The sequence below is a fragment of the Paramisgurnus dabryanus genome, chromosome 20 (genome assembly GCF_030506205.2).
Source record: "Paramisgurnus dabryanus chromosome 20, PD_genome_1.1, whole genome shotgun sequence".
NCBI classification, from domain to species: domain Eukaryota; kingdom Metazoa; phylum Chordata; class Actinopteri; order Cypriniformes; family Cobitidae; genus Paramisgurnus; species Paramisgurnus dabryanus.
The window spans coordinates 30,128,604-30,147,311 of NC_133356.1; the positions used below are offsets into that span (position 1 = coordinate 30,128,604).

The 18,708-nt window shown below is 38.3% G+C and overlaps 1 protein-coding gene across 5 annotated transcripts in view; it reads right to left on the reverse strand.

Annotated features, from left to right (window-relative positions):
- Positions 1-16,229, reverse strand: part of ccdc88ab (coiled-coil domain containing 88Ab) — an 81,175-nt gene extending 64,946 nt beyond the window's left edge. For 3 of the 5 annotated variants that reach the window (XM_065250801.2, XM_065250793.2, XM_065250769.1), the window contains exons 1-2: positions 15,542-16,228; positions 14,631-14,728 (exon numbers count right to left, since the gene is read on the reverse strand). In XM_065250801.2, the coding sequence (XP_065106873.1) occupies positions 14,631-14,728; positions 15,542-15,655 (212 nt within the window). In that variant the 5' untranslated portion in view covers positions 15,656-16,228. Of the gene's footprint in view, positions 1-14,630; positions 14,729-15,541 lie in introns of all 5 variants that reach the window. The other 2 variants (XR_010526779.2, XM_065250783.2) reach the window with 2 other exon arrangements.
- Positions 16,230-18,708: the final 2,479 nt, after the last annotated feature.

An 18,708-nucleotide genomic window follows, 5' to 3' on the forward strand; every position in this document is an offset into this window, starting at 1 on the left:
CTGTCACTCACCTAGACCTAAACACACTTGGATTTGGAGCGACAATTTTCACACAAAAGAGAGGAAATACGAGCGCCACTGCGGAAAATCCTGGTGGCGAGGGAGAGAGAGAGATGATGCAACAGAATGCGTTTCGAAAAAGGCAAGGAAATACTTCTGGTCGTTTCTCAATTGGAAGGCTGCAGCCTCCGGAGGTCAAATATGCAGGCTGCATACGTCATCAAGCCTGGTTTATTAAGGTAAACTGAGCATTACATTCGCAAGTCATAAGCATAATGCAAAAATTTACGATTAATTAAGTATAACAGTCAACTTTTTTATTGTTAATATTCTGAAATAAGACAGTCTTGTTGACGTATGCAGCTTAGAAATATGACATCCGGAGGCTGCAACCTTCAGATTGAGAAATGGCTGTCACGAGTTCCTCATCGAAAGTTGTAACATGACTGCGTTTCTCCCTGATGCCTCAAAATGTTGATCGTTTAGCCTTTTAAAGGTTTAGTTTTTAGTTTAGTTTTAAGGTTGGTCTGTTCTTTTCCTTTGCGACAGTGCTGCGGCGCTTGTGGCCTCTAGGGGCGCTAGGCGTGAAAAATACATGTCTAGCGCCCCCTAGTGCCCAAAAAGTTCCACGATGTGCCTTTAAGGGTGGGGTGCATGATTTCTAAAAGCCAATGTTGACATTTAAAATCACCATCACGCCCCTACCTCAATAGAATGTGGACCTTCTTTTGATAGACCCGCCCCACACATATGCAACCCAGGCAAGATACATATTAACATATTTCTGGAAAATACCACCACAATTCAGTCATTTTGATTGCAAAAAACATTAAAAAAAAATTAAAATGCTAATGGGACTGAAAAGTTCCTCAGCAATAATATTTTTTTTTACTTTTGGTGAAACGCTTAGCTTCTCAATGTCACTTCTCACTCGGTCACCCAATCACAATGAATGAGAGGTAGGACAAATATCACAACCAATCAGAGCATTGTTCAATTACTGATAAACAAAGCAGAAGTATCATAGCAACTAAAGCGCCCACAGTTGTCATCCACCTGGCATTTTCAGCCCAGTTTAAATGCTTTGGTGTACATATGCCCCCTTATACTTTACATCAGAAGCAGCGCAAATGAATCAGCCAAAATATATCTTATAAAGCGATTTGCGTCTCTAAGATTAAATACTCTGCTGTTGGTGCCTTTTGCCGCCATTTCTCCTAAGCATTGACCATACTGCTAAAGCTGCGCAATAACTGTGGTTATCCAAACGACTTAAGACGATTTATTTCATAATCGTAAAAGTCCTAGATGACACTACCGCAGTTTGAGCCAGGATAAACCCTGGTGTGACAGTGTCTGTGAATGTCCTGTGATGGTCTGACCATCTGCCCAGAGTGTATCCTGCAGTGCCTATGGTCGGAGATGTTGGCAAAGACTACAATTACACAAATGTAATTTCTGTGCATTTTTGTTATGAACAACCCAAATACACAAATTATCCTAAAGGGCAAAGGCTGGCCAGATAATAATACAACAGACAGCGACAATAGGAGCAACGATGGGGCATTTCGTTTAACTTTTTTATGAAGTCAAAAACAGACTGAACGACCAAAATCCATTTGTAAAAAGGTCCATATTACACCAAAGCACAAGGCTGTCCATTCTACAACTACAACAAAACACATACCTTAAACCTATAAACGATGTTAACAAGAGTCTTCAGTTTCACCAACAATGCAATAACAACAGGGCTCGAAAGTGTGACCAATTTGGTTGCACATGCGCCTTAATTTCTCAATGATGCGCCCTAATTTCTCAATGGTGCGCCTTAAGAAAATATTAGGTCGCACCACTGCAACCAGCCGTTTGACGGATTATACGTCTCTAAAACTCCCATTGGTTCAACAACAAGCACACATTAGGTACATGTCGTGGTAACCCAATCAGAGATAGTGAAGGGTGGACCCCTCCCTTTGATTTTTCTAAATGACAGCGACTGATGGTCATACTTAAAAAATAAATACAAATTCATAACTCCTGACAAAAAAACATTACTGTCACTATAGGATTTTGTGAATAAAATAAAGGTCAAAAACTGATTCTTAAGTCTTGATGCTTTTTATGTTGTATAGTTTTTTTAGGTAAGTACATTTAAACTTACAGTAACTTTGAATTAATGTAAATTAAGAACTCTTTAGGATGCCAGTGTCCTCGTGCGGGTTAACAGGGTTGGGTGCTTGTAAAACTGCAGCGTTGATGCAACGATGCGGTCAAAAATGTGGGTGCACCTAACTTTTTGTTCTGGTGCACCTAAGAAAATAAGTTGCACCAAAACAGTTTGTTGCACCAGTGCAACCAGTGAAAAAAGTTAGTCTTGAGCCCTGATATACCAGATAGCAATAAACAAACGTATGGCTGTAGCATATAAGTGTACTACTCACCAGGCAGCAGGTCGCGGAGTAAAATCTCCTAAGAACTTACACTTTTATTAAAGTAGATTTTTGCACGCAAGTTTTTTTCTCAGACATGAGCTGAATGCACTGATGATGGCACAAAACCACCAAAATGTGATTTTAAAACTACATACATTGTGCAGGTGCATATGCAGAAGGATCCACAAATGATACACTATTGTAGGTTTATACAGTATATGCGAGCCGAACTGTATAAACGTCTTATATCATTTATATCTACACTGTAAAAAGTGATTTTGAGTTTTAGCCAGGTGGACAAGTAAAATCATGTCCTGTCAACTTGCAGTGTCTCACTACACAGAAGGATGAGTTATAACAACCTCAACTTGAAGGGAAATTGAAAACTTAAAATAAGGTGTTCATATAACAACAAAACATAGGTTCTTTCAATTTTTTTGCCTCATGCGCATGTGCCAGAATCTCTACGTCATAATGACGTACTACTTTAACGAATTTGAACAAGAGGCGCCATCGCCATTTTCTGCACGAGAGGACGAGATCACTACAGGAGTTGCTGACGGGAGAAAAAAGACGACGAAGGAGCTCTTATTTGAACGACTACAGATGGATTTTTATAGTAAGTATACTCCGATTTGTTCTTTCTTTCATGTAAAAAAATAGGCTTGTTTCGTTTGCGTATTAATTTAAGACAACTTGATTGGTAAGTTAACGTTAATCAGGAGCCACACACAGTGTTAGACACCGAGCTGTTGTCGAGACGTGAGCAGAAAGAGAAGTCGTCTTTGACTAGTGTAAGTTAATGTTGGTAAATAGATAAAAACATGTACAGTTACTTTTTAGCATGTTAATTGGTGTAAAATGGCCCAAAATAGCTTTTTCGCATGGTTTAAAGTTTTCAGGCACCGTGCCGGATCTACGGCGTGCGGCGTTGGCCGCGAATTAAAACAATATATATAACGTTGATATATTAATATAATTTCGCGTTCATGCGTTCACCCACAAATAGGATGAGAGGAACACATATTTTACTCTCAACCAAACTAAACTAGCCAATCAGAAGTAGAATGGGGCGGGTCTTTAAAGTGTGGTTGAGAGATCCAGCTGCAGGTACCGTGCGGAGACCGGAGATGTCACGTAGCAAGGAATCCGCAGGATGGAAAGTAAGTTTATAAAGAACAGGAAAGATATGACCTAATTGATAAAGCACTTAAATAAGTGGCGCGCTGGGCATGGATAGAAGGAATAGGCAGAGACAGGCAGCATTTTAGAAGAAATTAAGAGAAGCAGGTGCTTGCATTTCAAATGCTGTCTCACGATATCAATATAAAGTTGCATTTGTGTCAAAACGTTTTGCTTGCATTATAATATTCTCTACGCGCATGCGTTAACGCGCGCATCCACATGAATCAGATCCCACATAATCCTGACAAAAACACACATTCGCTGATGGTTTGTGAATCTAATTTTCGTGTTTGCGTTAACGCGTGCGATTACAGAATAGTAATGACACACTCGTAGATCTTGTTTGCCTGCATGTGTGTGTGAAACGCGTAGCTCTTGACTGTTATGCTTTGCCAAAAGATTAATGCAAAAAACAAATTGACTTGACTAAATTCCTGATTGTCTGAAAAGGCAAAGTCACATCATCATTTGAATGATAAACTTTAATGTTGCAGTATCCACTTCAAATTTAGGGTGCTAAGGTTGCTTGATGTTCAGTGATAAATAATAAATCTGTATTAAATGCTACCACTTATTATTCTATAAACATGTTTTGACCAATGGTGAATCTCATTTGTGTGCCCTATTATTACCATGCATATATGCAACCAAAGATTTTTAAATTCCTCATAGATCTATGTCACTTATTTTTACTCTTAAAGTGCACTACATTGATGTAATTACCTTTAATTGCACAAAGTGACTGAATTTGTTCTGTCTGATCATGGTTTACTTTGTGGCATATAGCCCAAACGCGATTGTTCCCGGTGACCCCGCAGCGTTGGTCTGGTTTCAAACTAAAATGGATTCGATTTCGATCGAACCCTGGTGCGTTATTACGTCATCACAAACGTGCATGACACATGATAGAAAACAACACGGGTTAATATATAGCTTTTTTTATTAATTCGGTGCTGTGTGTGTGTCTGTGTGTCATATAATGTGGGCTTCTGCTGCTTGCAAATTAACTCTTTTAAGGAGGCAGTGGATTTTTAGATTTGTTGTCCTGGTTCCACATGCTATGCACAAACACACTGAAGGCTCATTCTCACTCGTATCCAAGGTAAATCATCAACACTATCATCCCTTACATGTATTATATTTAACTAAATGCATCATAATAAGCTAAAACGGATGTGCAGGTCACATTTCTTCCTGAAACCGAGTCCGAGTCCACATGACAGTGTCACAGTATGATTTTGTCATGTGGACTTGGGTGTGCACTGGGGTACCGAAGCCAAGACTACCTGGAGGAAGTGGTCTTTGTTCGGTTGCACTCAAACCGTGCCGCGTGCGCACTTGTTCAGGAAGTAATGTGACCCGCGCATGCGTTTTAGCTTATTATGATGTATTTAGTTAAATATAATACATGTAAGGGATGATAGTGTTGTTGATTTACCTTGGATACGAGCGATAGTGAGCCTTCAGTGTGTTCGCGCATAGCGTGTGGAATCTGTTTTCTATTATGCTTCATGCACGTTTGTGATAACGTAATAACGCACCAGGGTTTGACAGAAATCAGTTGAGTGTGAAATCAGACCAATGCTGCCGGGGTCGGGAACAATCGGGCTAGGAGTTCAGATCACAGCAAACGAGCCCAGTGTGAACCAGCCTTAGACACTCCTGGTTTAAGTGACATCAGCTGGTTACATCTACTATTAAATCTTATTTTGGTGCTGAACAAAAGGTAACAAACAACTGTTGTACCACATCACTGGTAAATTATTTACAACAAAAGCATGCAAAAAGTGTACATATTTGAAATTAATGTTTTTATTTTTCAAGACAGAGGGAGGGGGTGAAAGGATAAATTAAAAGAAAAACAAAGGATTGAACCAATAAATGAGGTACTTTAACCATCATATATTTTACAGACAACAAACCCAAGGATGAGGACTGCAGCATTGCTTGGGCTGCCGTGATACATGCGAGAGACTCCTTCTAAATTCATGAAGATATGTGAGGTAAGCTGAAACCTTTAAGGCAAAACGAGGGAAAATTGAACATTAGATCTCTTAATTTGCAGGGGTCTGGGGACTTTAAATTGTTTGTGAAATTGGTTATAAGTAATAGTAATTTTGTTTTCATTCTACAAAGCCCAGTGACCGTGAAAAGGATGTGATCAAGGGCGTGGTGATCGGAGTCCTAGTGGTTGTGGAAAATGTGATGGAGCCTCTCCCAGAATTCTACAATGACGTTGCCCTGGTGATTGAGGAAGAAGTGGTGATGCGTCACCTGAGTGACATACCTAATGCTTTTCTGAACCTGATGGGCCTGGTGTACGCATTAAACCTTGACTTTCCAAAGGAATTAAAATTCACTTTTGAAGTGATACAACGCCTGTTCATTGGAGTTGGATCACACTCTTGCCCCGCAAGAGTTCACTCTTTGAAGAGCAAGTTGCTGAGATAAGAAACTCTTTTCTTCTCCTTGCTACTATAAGCACTTACATTGTTACACTGTTTTAAAGTTTAAGACCATTGTTATTTTAGATATTATTGTTTTAAAGGGATACTCCATCGTTTTGTCATATTAAACTGTTATTACCTTAAAGCAATAGTTCACTTTGAAATTAAGTTTTGATATGTTTTAGCTTACCTCAAGGGCATCCAAGATGTAGGTGTCTTTGTTTCCGTGGTAGTTTCACTTTTGATGTTTTTAGGTCAAACCGTTCTTTTCTGTCAGTCATATAATGCAGGTCTATGAGGTAAACATTACCTCAAAGAGCATTCACAGAGAAGTCCAAATTAAGCAACTGTCCATCGTAAGTACACATTGATGGCCTTAGACACGAAACGAGCGGTTTGTGTGAGAAAACGAACACTATTTATATTGTTTTTGCCCCTTGTACACAACCACATCTGTGCTTAGTCTGCGCATGCGCCGGAAGTGATCTCTCGCACGTGTACGTCACTCATTGTTTACACAGAACAGAGATTGTAGGTAAGACAGTTAATAGAAATTGTACTGATTTGCGCTTATCCGGGATGTTTAAACCGACGTGAAAGAAAACAATTACGTATGCTCGCGCAAACTCATCCAGGATATCTCTTCCGGCGCATGTGCAGACTAAGCACAGACGTGGTTGTGTACAAGGGGCAAAAACAATATAAATAGTGTTCGTTTTCTAACACAAACTGCTCGTTTCGTGTCTTAGGCCATCAATGTGTACTTACGATGGACAGTTGTTTAATTTGGACTTCTCTGTGCATGCTCTTTGAAGTAACGTTTAGTAAGTGACCATAGACCTGCATTATATGACTGACAGACAACAACGGTTTGACCTAAAAATATCAAAAGTGAAAGTACCGCGGAAACCAAGACACCTACATCTTGGATGCCCCTGAGGTAAGCTAAAACATATCAAAATTTTATTTCAAAGTGAACTATCCTTTTAACTAAGAAGAGTCAATACATACCTCTATCATCTTAGTGCATGCACTTAAGAACTGTGGCGTGTGGTGACACTTTGATAGAATTTAGCTTAGCCCAGTTCATTCAATGGTACCAAACAGAGATAAAGTTAGAAATGATCAAGCACATCAACGTTTTCCCTATTTAATACGAGTAGATATACGATCAAATATGGTGGAACAAAATAAAATGTGGCGCTTTTAAAAGTGGGTTTAAAAGGGTAACTATAATCATTATGAGAGGGAGAAGGGGAGCAGATTTTTCAGGCTAGTCGAAGTACTCCCAAAAGTGCTATTCCACCATACAATATAGTTACCCTTTTTAACCTGCTTTTAAAAGCACCATGTTTTATTTTGTGCCACCATATTTAATCGTATAAGTTCTCGTGTTAAATAGGGAAAACAATGTGTTTGGTCATTTCTAACTTTATCTCTGTTTGGTACCATTGAATGAACTGGGCTAAGCTAAGTGCTATCAAAGTGTCGCCACACGCCACAGTTCTTAAGTGCACGCACTAAGATGATAGAGGTATGTATTGACTCTTCTTAAAGTTAAAGTAATAACATAGTTTAATATGACAAAACGATGGTGTATCGCTTTAAGTGTAACATTGGTATTCTTAAAAATTTTTTAAACAGACTGTTTACTTGTTACCTTGTTCTGCTTCCTCTTTCCTTGTCATGTTTGTCATTTGATTGGGAATTAAAGACACTGTTTTATTTGAAGTTGTTAAACACAGGAACAACTGTACATGAATAATTCACTATAAGCTGTTAGGAAAATATCTGATAATGACAAGGAGTTATTTGTACTATTTTGGCTCTTAAATGGTTCTGTGCATAGTAGGGCTGCACGATAAATCGCATGCGATACCACACACATCTCGTCAGTTCCTGGATTAGTAGTAAATCGCCATCAGCTGCTTTCAGATGGAGCGGCATTTACTACACAGAGCCGTAGTTCACTGACAATCTGGGCCATATCGCAGGCGATACGTTCGCGATAATAAATGCGAAATTGCCCCAAATGTCAGTGAACTACAGCTCTGTGTAGTAAATGCCGCTCCATCTGAAAGCAGCGGATGGTGATTTACTACTAATCAAGGAACCGGCATTACTTACAAGATGCGCGTGACAATCACATGCGATTTATTGTGCAGCCCTAGTGCATAGAGAAGTTTGCACGTGTTTTTGTGAGGTGTATATTTTAACATTGGTATTATAGAATTTTTTTAAACAGACTGTGTTCTTGTTACCTTGTCCTGCTTCTCTTTCCTTGTCATGTCTGACATTTGATTAGGAATTGAAGACTTTTATTTGAAGTTGTTAAACACAGCTTATAGTGAATTCTTCATGTACAGTTGTTCCTGCAATGAAAATATCTGATACTATTCTCTAAGAATGGGTCTGTGCATAAAGAAGTTTGCATGTGCTTATGTGAGCTGAATATATGTGAGTATTTTTCGTGTAATGTTTTCATATCTTTGCAAGGAAAAATAAATGCTGAGAGTTTCAATTTTGCAGTTGTGTTGATTTCATTTAAAAAAATCTGGTTTCAGGCAGATATCTAGAACTTCTTGTCAAAGAAAACAATGAAGTCTAATAAACTCAAAAAGTTAAGTTGTGATGTTGAGGGAAAACTCACTATTTTATGTCAATTAGACTTTGTTAATGGTTGTGAAAACATGAAAAATTAAGTTAAACCAATATGTTTTTAAGTTTACTTAACAAAAAAATCTAATTGCTTATTAATTGATATGGTACGTTGGCCCAATTTACTGCAAGTTATTTCAACAAATACATATAAGTTGAGTTAACTTTACTCCTAATGTTGGCTAAACTTAACTGGGTCAATGCAATAAGATGACTTGACCAAGTCAAGTTGGGTCAACAAATCATTTTTTACAGTGTAGTATGTATTATACTACAACCAAACTCCATATTCTATTCTAATTTTAATAAACAGAACATCTAAAACAAAATATAAACATATTGATAAGGTTTACTGCTGGGGACTTGTTGTATTTGAATAAAGAATGAGGGGAGTCTAAAAAAAATTACAGAGGCCATTTTGGGTATGTTTTTTTATAATATTTTGTTTTATATTATTATGTTTAATGTAATTATGTGTAAAATTTATTTTTTAAAAGATTTTTTTAAGTTAAGAGAAGAGATTAGTATTCCTCTCCTGTGATTTAAGTGCATTACACGTGTAATAAGATAGTAAATCAAGTTCACGTAACGCCTTCTGTCTTAATAAGGTCACCCAACGACCACACACACGATTAGGCACTGCCCACTAATGCCCCTTTTGGCAACGGGTCTGTGTAGGAGTAGTCAGTTATGTGCTAATGCAAAGACCTGGCAAAATGTCAGTCTATCATAATATCTGCATCAACTGCTGCACAGTATTTTAAAGCATTACTATTCACTGGTTTGTAGATCTTGATCAAGAACACTCATTTCTGTCATTCAGCTGACAGGAACATTGATTATACATCAATAAAGTGCTTGTTCAGATTCTGTTGAGTTTTAGAGAGCAGACTAATTCCTGATCAATCTCACTCTCTAAAGTGTTAACAGCAAAACATGCACTTCACACACAGACAGTTATGGCTTATGGGTAATGGGTGTGCCAGTTAACAGACGTCCTGAACAATCATTGACTTGTGTGTTTGTATGTGTATAATGAGTGCTGTGTGTTGGCAGCCATGAGATGCAGATGAGATGAGCAGCTGCCGAAAACACATCTGTGAATACAACATGCCATTAATCCCACCATTAATCAACCAGATGCTTTACAAAATTTTAATAAAACTAGACAAACACAAACATTAACAAGACTTTACACACATATGAACACACAATGAGAGAAACGCATAACCTCCATAATCCATGCACGAAGCAGTAGGAAAGACAACAGAGATAATGTTGTTATGACTTTTTAATACAATAGCAGAAGACTATATAGTATAGACGTGATACCATCAGAGTAATATCAATTAATATCTATACCGAATATCAGATCGGCCCACCCCTATTTATAGGGATGCTCCGATCGATCGGCCGCCGATCGGTATTGGCCGATAATGACATTAACTGATTTGATCGGTACTCGCTAAATTTACAGATCTTGTGAACCGATCTTTGTTACTTTTGTCATCATAGGGATCCTGAATGCGGCTGCAATTAGAGACCATTTTTTTACGCAGTGCAAGCATTATCATCACCCGTTGCTCATGTGCGATTTGGATTTCTCTCTTTGCCTTTACAGAGATGTGTGTATTTTCTATTAGGATGCGCTCCGGTCAACAGCGTGACACGTCTTCACATCCCCATCAAACAGCGTCAGGGCTTAACGCAAATATTATTTATTTTATAGTATTTATATTATTTTATTTATTTTATAGTGGCCTGGCCGAGCCAGTGGTTCAGGTTTTCACTTGCCCTGGCAAAATGTTCACTGGTCCAATAAAAAAAATGTCAGTTTCACATTTAAAAATAATAATTAAAAAGTCAAATATAATTGTATACATATACAACAGAAACCTTCTAATTAGAAAAGGTTCCCAACTTTTCTGCTTTACCTGTAAACTGACAGCAAACTGTGCAAAATATTGCATTGTTTCTTTCGTCGTGTTTTACCCAAGTAAATGTCTGCTTCCAAGATGTTAAATAATACACATTGATGAAAATATACTTCAGTGACTGAGAGTGAAGCACTGGCCCGATCGGACAAGTTACAATACTTTTCATTGGACCGAACGTCTCTCACAATGGCTCCGGGCCAACGGGCAGTCCTTTATATTGAGCCCCGAGTGTATACAACACATCCATCATGGACAATTGCATCCTCGAGCTAAAGGTTTAATATTTGCATGCGTTTTAAAGTTTTGACAGTTTAAATTTTAATTTTTCTCACAGCTGCTCTTGTCTGCGTACACCTGACGCGCACACACAGCTGCCTGTCATCAGTGCACGTGAACAGGGTGACCTCTCTCACGTCTTAAAGCTACAGTAACCTAATTCATCTCTCAATAAAACCACTCTCTGTTATACCTCATACAAATGTTTGTATATTTAATTCATACAGTAAAGACTGTAAAGTGTTTTATTTTCATTACTTTTAAGAAACATAATTTAAAAAATTAAAGATATTAAATATCTCTTCGCAGAAGAAATATTTGTTGTGCTTATTTATTTGATTCTCTATTAAAACAATAATATACCAAATTACTGCAAGTAATATAACAAAGTCAACATCTGTGGTATTACTTTATCTAAAAAACATGTTAACAGTTACAGTCACTAAAGAGCTTGCATACTAGCATATCAGCTTAAAAAAATCTGTATCGGAATCGGATGATAACGAAGATAACAAATCGGTAATCGGTATCGGCTGCAAAAATCCTGATTGGAGCATTCCTAGTTGAGCTGGGAGCTTTTTGAAAACAAAAATGCTGACGGAGAAAGAGTTAAAAACTGTAAATACAAACAATTTTAGTGGTTTTGAAATTAACTTTTTCAAAACGCAGTAAGTCTTGAAACTGGTAACCAGGACATGCCTAACTCTACATACACAAACATCTGCTTTTAATATCAACACATGTAAGTTCATATCAACAATTATATATACACAACAGATTTCATGTATGTTTATGGAACTCAATTGGTAGAGCATGTTGGAAGAGTAAAGATCATGGGTTTGATTCACATAATCAGCCCTAAACAATGTGAGTAAATCACTCGTTTATGAGGCCACCTCCACCAAATTTCGTGCCCCTACAACTCCAACAGGTGTCTCTGTCATTATCATTTGTAACACAGTGACGTTCCTTACTGTATTTAATAGATTAACTCACAATGCAATGCTGACAGGTAGCTACTTTTCATAGGTCAGGTTTCATAGGTTTTCAATTGCCCCAGAAATAATGGTAATAGTCGATAGGGTTTTCTTTTAAAGACCATTTTATGTCACTGATTAGATATGACAATAAAATAGCATAATAATGCAAGTACATCCTTTCTAAGAACACAACTTTAATTTTTAAGAATATATAGATAAAAAATATGAAATATTACTATGAAATGGAATTTAAGTAATAATAATAATAATATTCTAAATATTTAAAACAAATAAATTATAAAATATGCATTTTAAACAGCTAATAGACTGTTCAATATAAATCCCAGGTTCACAGGGTTAGGGGCTGTGTACACCAAAACTTTTACGCCCGCGGCCGGCGCATGTTTTCAATTGTTTCCAATGGAAGCTCAGCGTTTTTCAAATAAGCCAGCAGCTAGTGGGTTTTTTCCGCGCTGAAAACCGGTGCGCTGCTAAATAAATTAAATAAATTAAAAGTGTATTGCATCGTCAATGTTATAGGTCACTTTTAAAATCATTTAATATTGTACATCGTGGCCATGGATGCATTAATCATTTCATTATTATTGCCCTGTCATCATCAAATGTGCATCAAACACAACAAAAAACACCAGTCATAAGCTAAAATGGGTAACCTATCATATTTCTCGGTTACACACATAAAGCTTAACATACACGCTCAAGACGCTGTTCTGCCATACTATACAAATGTAGGCCATACACAAATCTTTATAAATTTAGTTTGTTCTGATAAACATGAAGATATTTTTGGGTCCAGATGTCAATTTAATTGATATATTTGAATTTTTATAAAACAATATAAAAAAAATAATGTTTTTTATTTAGAAATTGATTCTGTCTTTTATCAGACTTGCCAATTGTTATCATTTCTATTTGTGCTGGTCAATTATAAACAAAAAAGGTAAAATTAAACTGCTAGCAAAAACTTGAGAATTGGGTGGGGCCGAGGGGCCGCTGCTGCAAAATACCTGAGTGGCCCCTCCCCAACAGTTGTAATCTCACTCCAAACTTTTGGTAAAACTTGAGAGCCCTGCTGATCTGTATCAAAACTCAATTATCTCAGCTTTTTGCTCAAAATTTGGTATTTTTGTAAAGTCTGTTCTTTTTTAAAAAATGTAGTATGTTTAAAGAAAAACATTTTCTGGAAGGCATTAAACTTTTGTGAAAATCAAAAATGCTGGCGCTGGCGAGAAAAGAGTTAATAAATGCAGAAAAAAACTTTCACGTCCTCCGTTATGCATTTTACTCACTGATCTCTAATTGACTGAATTGTTTCAACCATTCATTAAAACGAATCGGTTTTAAAAAATAATTTATTTTCGAGTCATAACTGGTCGTCATGTGTGTTAAACGCGCAAAAGCGATTAATGCCTCACTGTGCTGACAACATGAGCACACACAAATGATAAGCCACTGTGCAAGAATTTTTCGTGTTTTTCCTGAAGACACATTACAGAAAAACATGTCAAGAGTCGTTGGAGGCATGAAATTTGGTTGAGGCAGCCACCTCAAAAATTCCAAAATAACAACAAGCTACATATAGATATATACCCTTCTTCTGTGTGTTTAAGCAACACTGTATCACTATTCTGTGTAACAGCAGGGGCTAAAGCTCAGATATCGATTTGGATCACTGTGAAAAGGCTTTAAATAAAACATCTGCCAAATCCATAAGCATATTTTACAATGAGACAGCATTATGCTGCGTGCACACTACCAGTCTCTTTCAATGAGGTCATTAGGAGGCGTTTCTAATTCTTGTTGATCTAGTAACAATTATAAACAAATATGTTACCGTCCACAGTTGTAACTGACGAAAGATGGATGATGTGTACTCCACGCTTCACTCTCATTGGTAGTCGCTCCCGAAAGTTTGCAAAAAATGTGAAGGTTTTTCACCTTTGGGTCGCACTGTTGGACACGCCTCATCCTGTAGGCAACAGTCACTGTCGCTCATGTTGCCAGAAAACGCCAACTCTCCATTAAATCAAACGGGATGTTGTCTTTCTGCGTTAGGATGTAATCTTTTCACTGTACAGTACTATAGAAATCTCTAGAACGCAAAATGGTGTTTAAGCTGAAACCTTTAGTCATAGTCAGTGATGTTTTTAGGTTTTCACAAATGCTTACTTAGGGGGCCAATGAGACACCACACTGCCTTTATGAGATTGACTTCAGAAAAGAGCAGTGCGCTGCGGTTGCAAGACGACCACCGAATCAGCTGACCTGTCAGTCAAGGATTAAAGCGCGAGTGCTCGTTCGAACGCTGTTAACCGTCATAGTAGAAAGACGCTTAAGGGCCATTCACATTATAACGATAACCATAAAAACCATATTGTTTTAAAAATAGTTTTATATTAAAGATGATAGTGGGTTCACACGCAACTATAACAAAGATACAATGAGCGATAACGTTGGGATCACTGAGCGACTGGCTGCTTTTACGCTCCAAGTTGACTTTTTCAACTTCAGGTGCTCATATAGCTCCTGCAAAAACGTGAGGAGCTAGGGCCAGGGTGCATAAACAACATGCAAAGCGCTCACTCCCCACAGTAAACAATTTAAAAAAGGTGCCTCTCACTAAACACATTCGGTCTGATCAACCCCTTATACAGCTATACAGTAAAGAAGAGTTATCATTGTGTGTTTACTCACATCTGAGTCATGATGTCATTTAAATAAACGCCATCCACTAGTGCCATAAACTCTGACACATGAGATCCATCCGACAGCAGCTGAGACGTCGTCTTCACCTACAAACACACAAATACACTGTAATAACACATTAGATACACACAACACACCATAATATACTATAAACACACAAACGCACCAAAACACACTATAAACACACAACACACCATAACACCTCTATAAAACACATAACTTACCATAATAACACATTATAAACAAACACCAGACCATAAAAACACAACTCTCTATAACATACTAAAATAACACGCCATGAACACACAAACAAATTAAAATAAAACACTTAAAGACACAACACACCATAAAAACACTATATACACACACAATACACCATAACACCACACTATAAACACACAACATAGCATAATACCACACTTACACACAACATACCATAATAACACACTATAAACACACAACACACCAACATAACATACTACAAACACACAACACACTAACATAACACACTTAAAGACACAACACACCATAAAAACACTATAAACACACAATACATCATAATAACACACTATAAACACACAACATTTCACAATAACACTGTAAACACACAACATGGCATAATAACACACTTACACACAACATACCATTATAACACACTATAAACACACAACACACCATAATAACACACTATAAACACACAACACACTAACATAACACACTATAAACACAAACACACCATAATAACACACTATAAACACACAACATACTAACATAACACAGTATAAACACAAACACATTAACATAACACTATAAACACACAACACACCATAACAGCACATTATAAACACACAAAACACGCTATGCACACAAAACACACCACAATAAAGACAGAAACGCACGTCTGAAGAAGAAACGTGGTGAATGAATGATGAGTATCTCACCCAGCACACCAGAGGAGAGAGCAGAAATTCTTCCAACAAAGACGTAAAAACTTCATTCTCCATCCTTTCCATTTCCTCGGGAATAAATCGAGATATTTCAGGAAGGTCTTTGTGCAGGACACGAGTCTGTTTATAACGCGCTCATGTGGAAAATTGAATGAAACACACACTCATCCTGTCAGGAACCTCGTTATGGATCCGCATTCATTCGTGTCTTCCGACCTAAAATCCAGCACATCCACACTGAGTAATTCCTCGCTTTTATTCTCCAATAGATGAACGCGAAGTGATAAATCCATCCGATGCAAAGCCGTTAATTTCCGTTAGCTTCGACGTGAACGTGACGTGTCGCGTTTATAACGGAAAATGTGCGGCGACGCATTGAGCGCGTGTCGGTGACGGGTGGGATCCTGCGCGAAACAAAGCGCCGCCTGTGCGTGCGACATCAAACACAACTCGGGCACTGATTTACTCCACTTCCGCCTGCTGCACACTTCAACACCACAACAGAGTAGTTATGTAGTATGCAGGTGACCTCACGTGTCTTCTCATTCAAATGAGTTCGGTTATTTTGCAAATGAATTCAGCTGTTTTACGTTTGCTCCATTTTTGCAGCTCATACGTGTATACAGCATACATTTCTAAGCACTGCGCAGCTAGTAAGGGTAGTGTGGTCGCCTGCTGGACCTCTGGGGTTCTGACTAGATAACAGACAGCTACGGCCAAATCTCGCGAGATGTTGGGTTTAGGGTTTGGGGATATGCCCGCGGTGATGAAAACAGCGCTAATAGGGCGAGATTTCACGAGATTTTGGCCGTAGCTATAACCCTTTTAGCCTAAGCCGGACTTTGGCAGTTATATCCGTAGGGAGAAAGGCTGATCTTAGATCAGTCTCCATCATACAAATCAGTTAGGGAGAGGCTGTGTGCTTCTATTCTTTAAGTGCACGCGTCTGATATGTTCACGCGCTTTCTCCTCCTCAACAGCCGCGCGCTTGCATCATTTAAACATTTAAAGGTCATTTCGTTTAAACTCACCGACTTATTAGTAAAAACATATTAGTTTCTCCCCTTTCTTTACTTAAAGGTGCCAAAGAATGCATTGAAATAATCTGATCTACATAGAAGATGTGGTTTATTAGGTGCAAAAATTATCCAGAGATGGTTTTACATGTCCATTTACAACCTTTAGAATGAAATGGTCTATTATAGAGGGGTTGCAAGTTTACAAACATTGCAGGGTGCGCGCGCAACCAAGGGGCAGAAAGACCGATTGGTGAGCTGATCTGCTACTGCAACAACCTTAATTATTGAAGCGTTCTTTAATGTTTGTACATAAATAAGACTTGATTTTAGTTGTATCTGTTTTTCTGTCTTTATTTTTGCAGTGTTACTGTGATACATGTATGAATTATAATTTTATAATTATAATGCTAGTAACGTAATAGTCGCATCTACTGGTATGTTAACATCAGGCACCCAGCACTGACTCTGTTGGTACTATTTTCCACGCAAAAATTCCTTGGCATTTTGACTTACAGACACCGCTACTAGCATACAACACAATGCACGTCTCTTCTTTCTGCCCCTCGGTTGCGCGCGCAACCAGTTAGTGACGTCGCCGTGCAACCCGTCTATAGGCTTATTTGAAAGGGTCATGAATAATAATGTTGAGCTCTGCTCTGATTGGCTGTTTCTCAGAGCAGCTCCTTCAGTAGCTCTGTGTGTCTAAATCAGAGGTGTGTCTAAACACTGTGGTGAACAGGCACGGATTAACGCACGGGCCTACTGGGCACTTGCCCAGGGCACTTGGCCAGCAGGGGGCCCTGTCAAATTTACTGTGTCTATTATTTTCAAATAAATATTTTAATTTTATTTTCAGTAAAATTGTGTTAAATATTGAGGGATAATGTGAATTTTTTTTGCAGTTGCAAAGTATTAACTAGTAAATTAATCAAATAAATAATTTAAATGTATTGCTGCGCTGTTGAGAGGGACATCTAGAGGCGAGTGAAGACGGTTACTCAAAAACTAAAACAAAAAATGTGTCAAGAACGTCTAAATTCACTGTCTTTAATGGCCATTGAATGCGATCTTGTGAGGGAACTGGATTTTGATGATGTTGTGGAAGCGTTTTCTCTGAGGAAATCGAGAAAGATACCCCTCAGCTAAAGATGAAAAATATTTAACTTTAGGTCAAAAGCTCCGCTCATCAATGTCAGTTCGAAAGCGGCCGTCCAATCATAGTGGAGGAGGGGCGGGAAGGGGACAAGTATCACAGCAACCAACCGTCTCACAGCTGACAAAGCGCTTAGCTGAAGAAAGCTGGCACTCAGCTGAAAAACAGGTGCTATTTGGCTTTGTCCAGGCGTTTTCAGACGCGTTTAAAAGTTTTGGTGTACAAAACCCCTAAAAGTTTTGGTGTGTCCAGTCCCACAAAGCTTTTACGCCCGCGACCGGCGCATGTTTTCAATTGATTGCAATGGAAACTCGGCGCTTATTAAATAAGCAAGCAGCTAGCGGGTTTTTTTCCGTGCTGAAAACCGGCGCTCGGGTTTTTTTCGCGCCGAGAGGTCAAAATATTCAACTTTGAGTGAAAGGCTCCGCTCGTCAATGTCAGTTCTTACACAGCCGTCCAATTACAGCGGAGGAGGGGCGGGACATTACCACAGCAATCAACCTGCTCACAGCTGAAGTATCACAGCTACCAAAGCGCTCAGCTGAAGAAACAGCTGGCATTCGGCATCCTCAGGGCGTTTTCAGCCGCGTTTAAAAGTTTTGGTGTGTCCAGCCCCTAAATGCCTGTGGTGAACGACAGTTACACATGAAATGTAGTGAAATGTCTACTAAATGTAGAAATGTAAAACATTTATGGAATTTTCTCCTGTGATATGAATTGGATGGGTCAGAATCTTTTTGAGTATGTTGTACAGTATGTTGTATGTCGTCAGATACTGGTGAGATATTAAAACAAAACAATTTGTGGTGTGAAAGTACAGAATATTGTGTGCATTCTCTCCCCACGTATTAGTGCCATTGTTAATCCTGTAAAATGGGGCATACAGGCAGAGGCGAGCCCTGTATACAAGTGAATCGCTGTTGCCCAAAAAATTGGTAAAGGGGGCC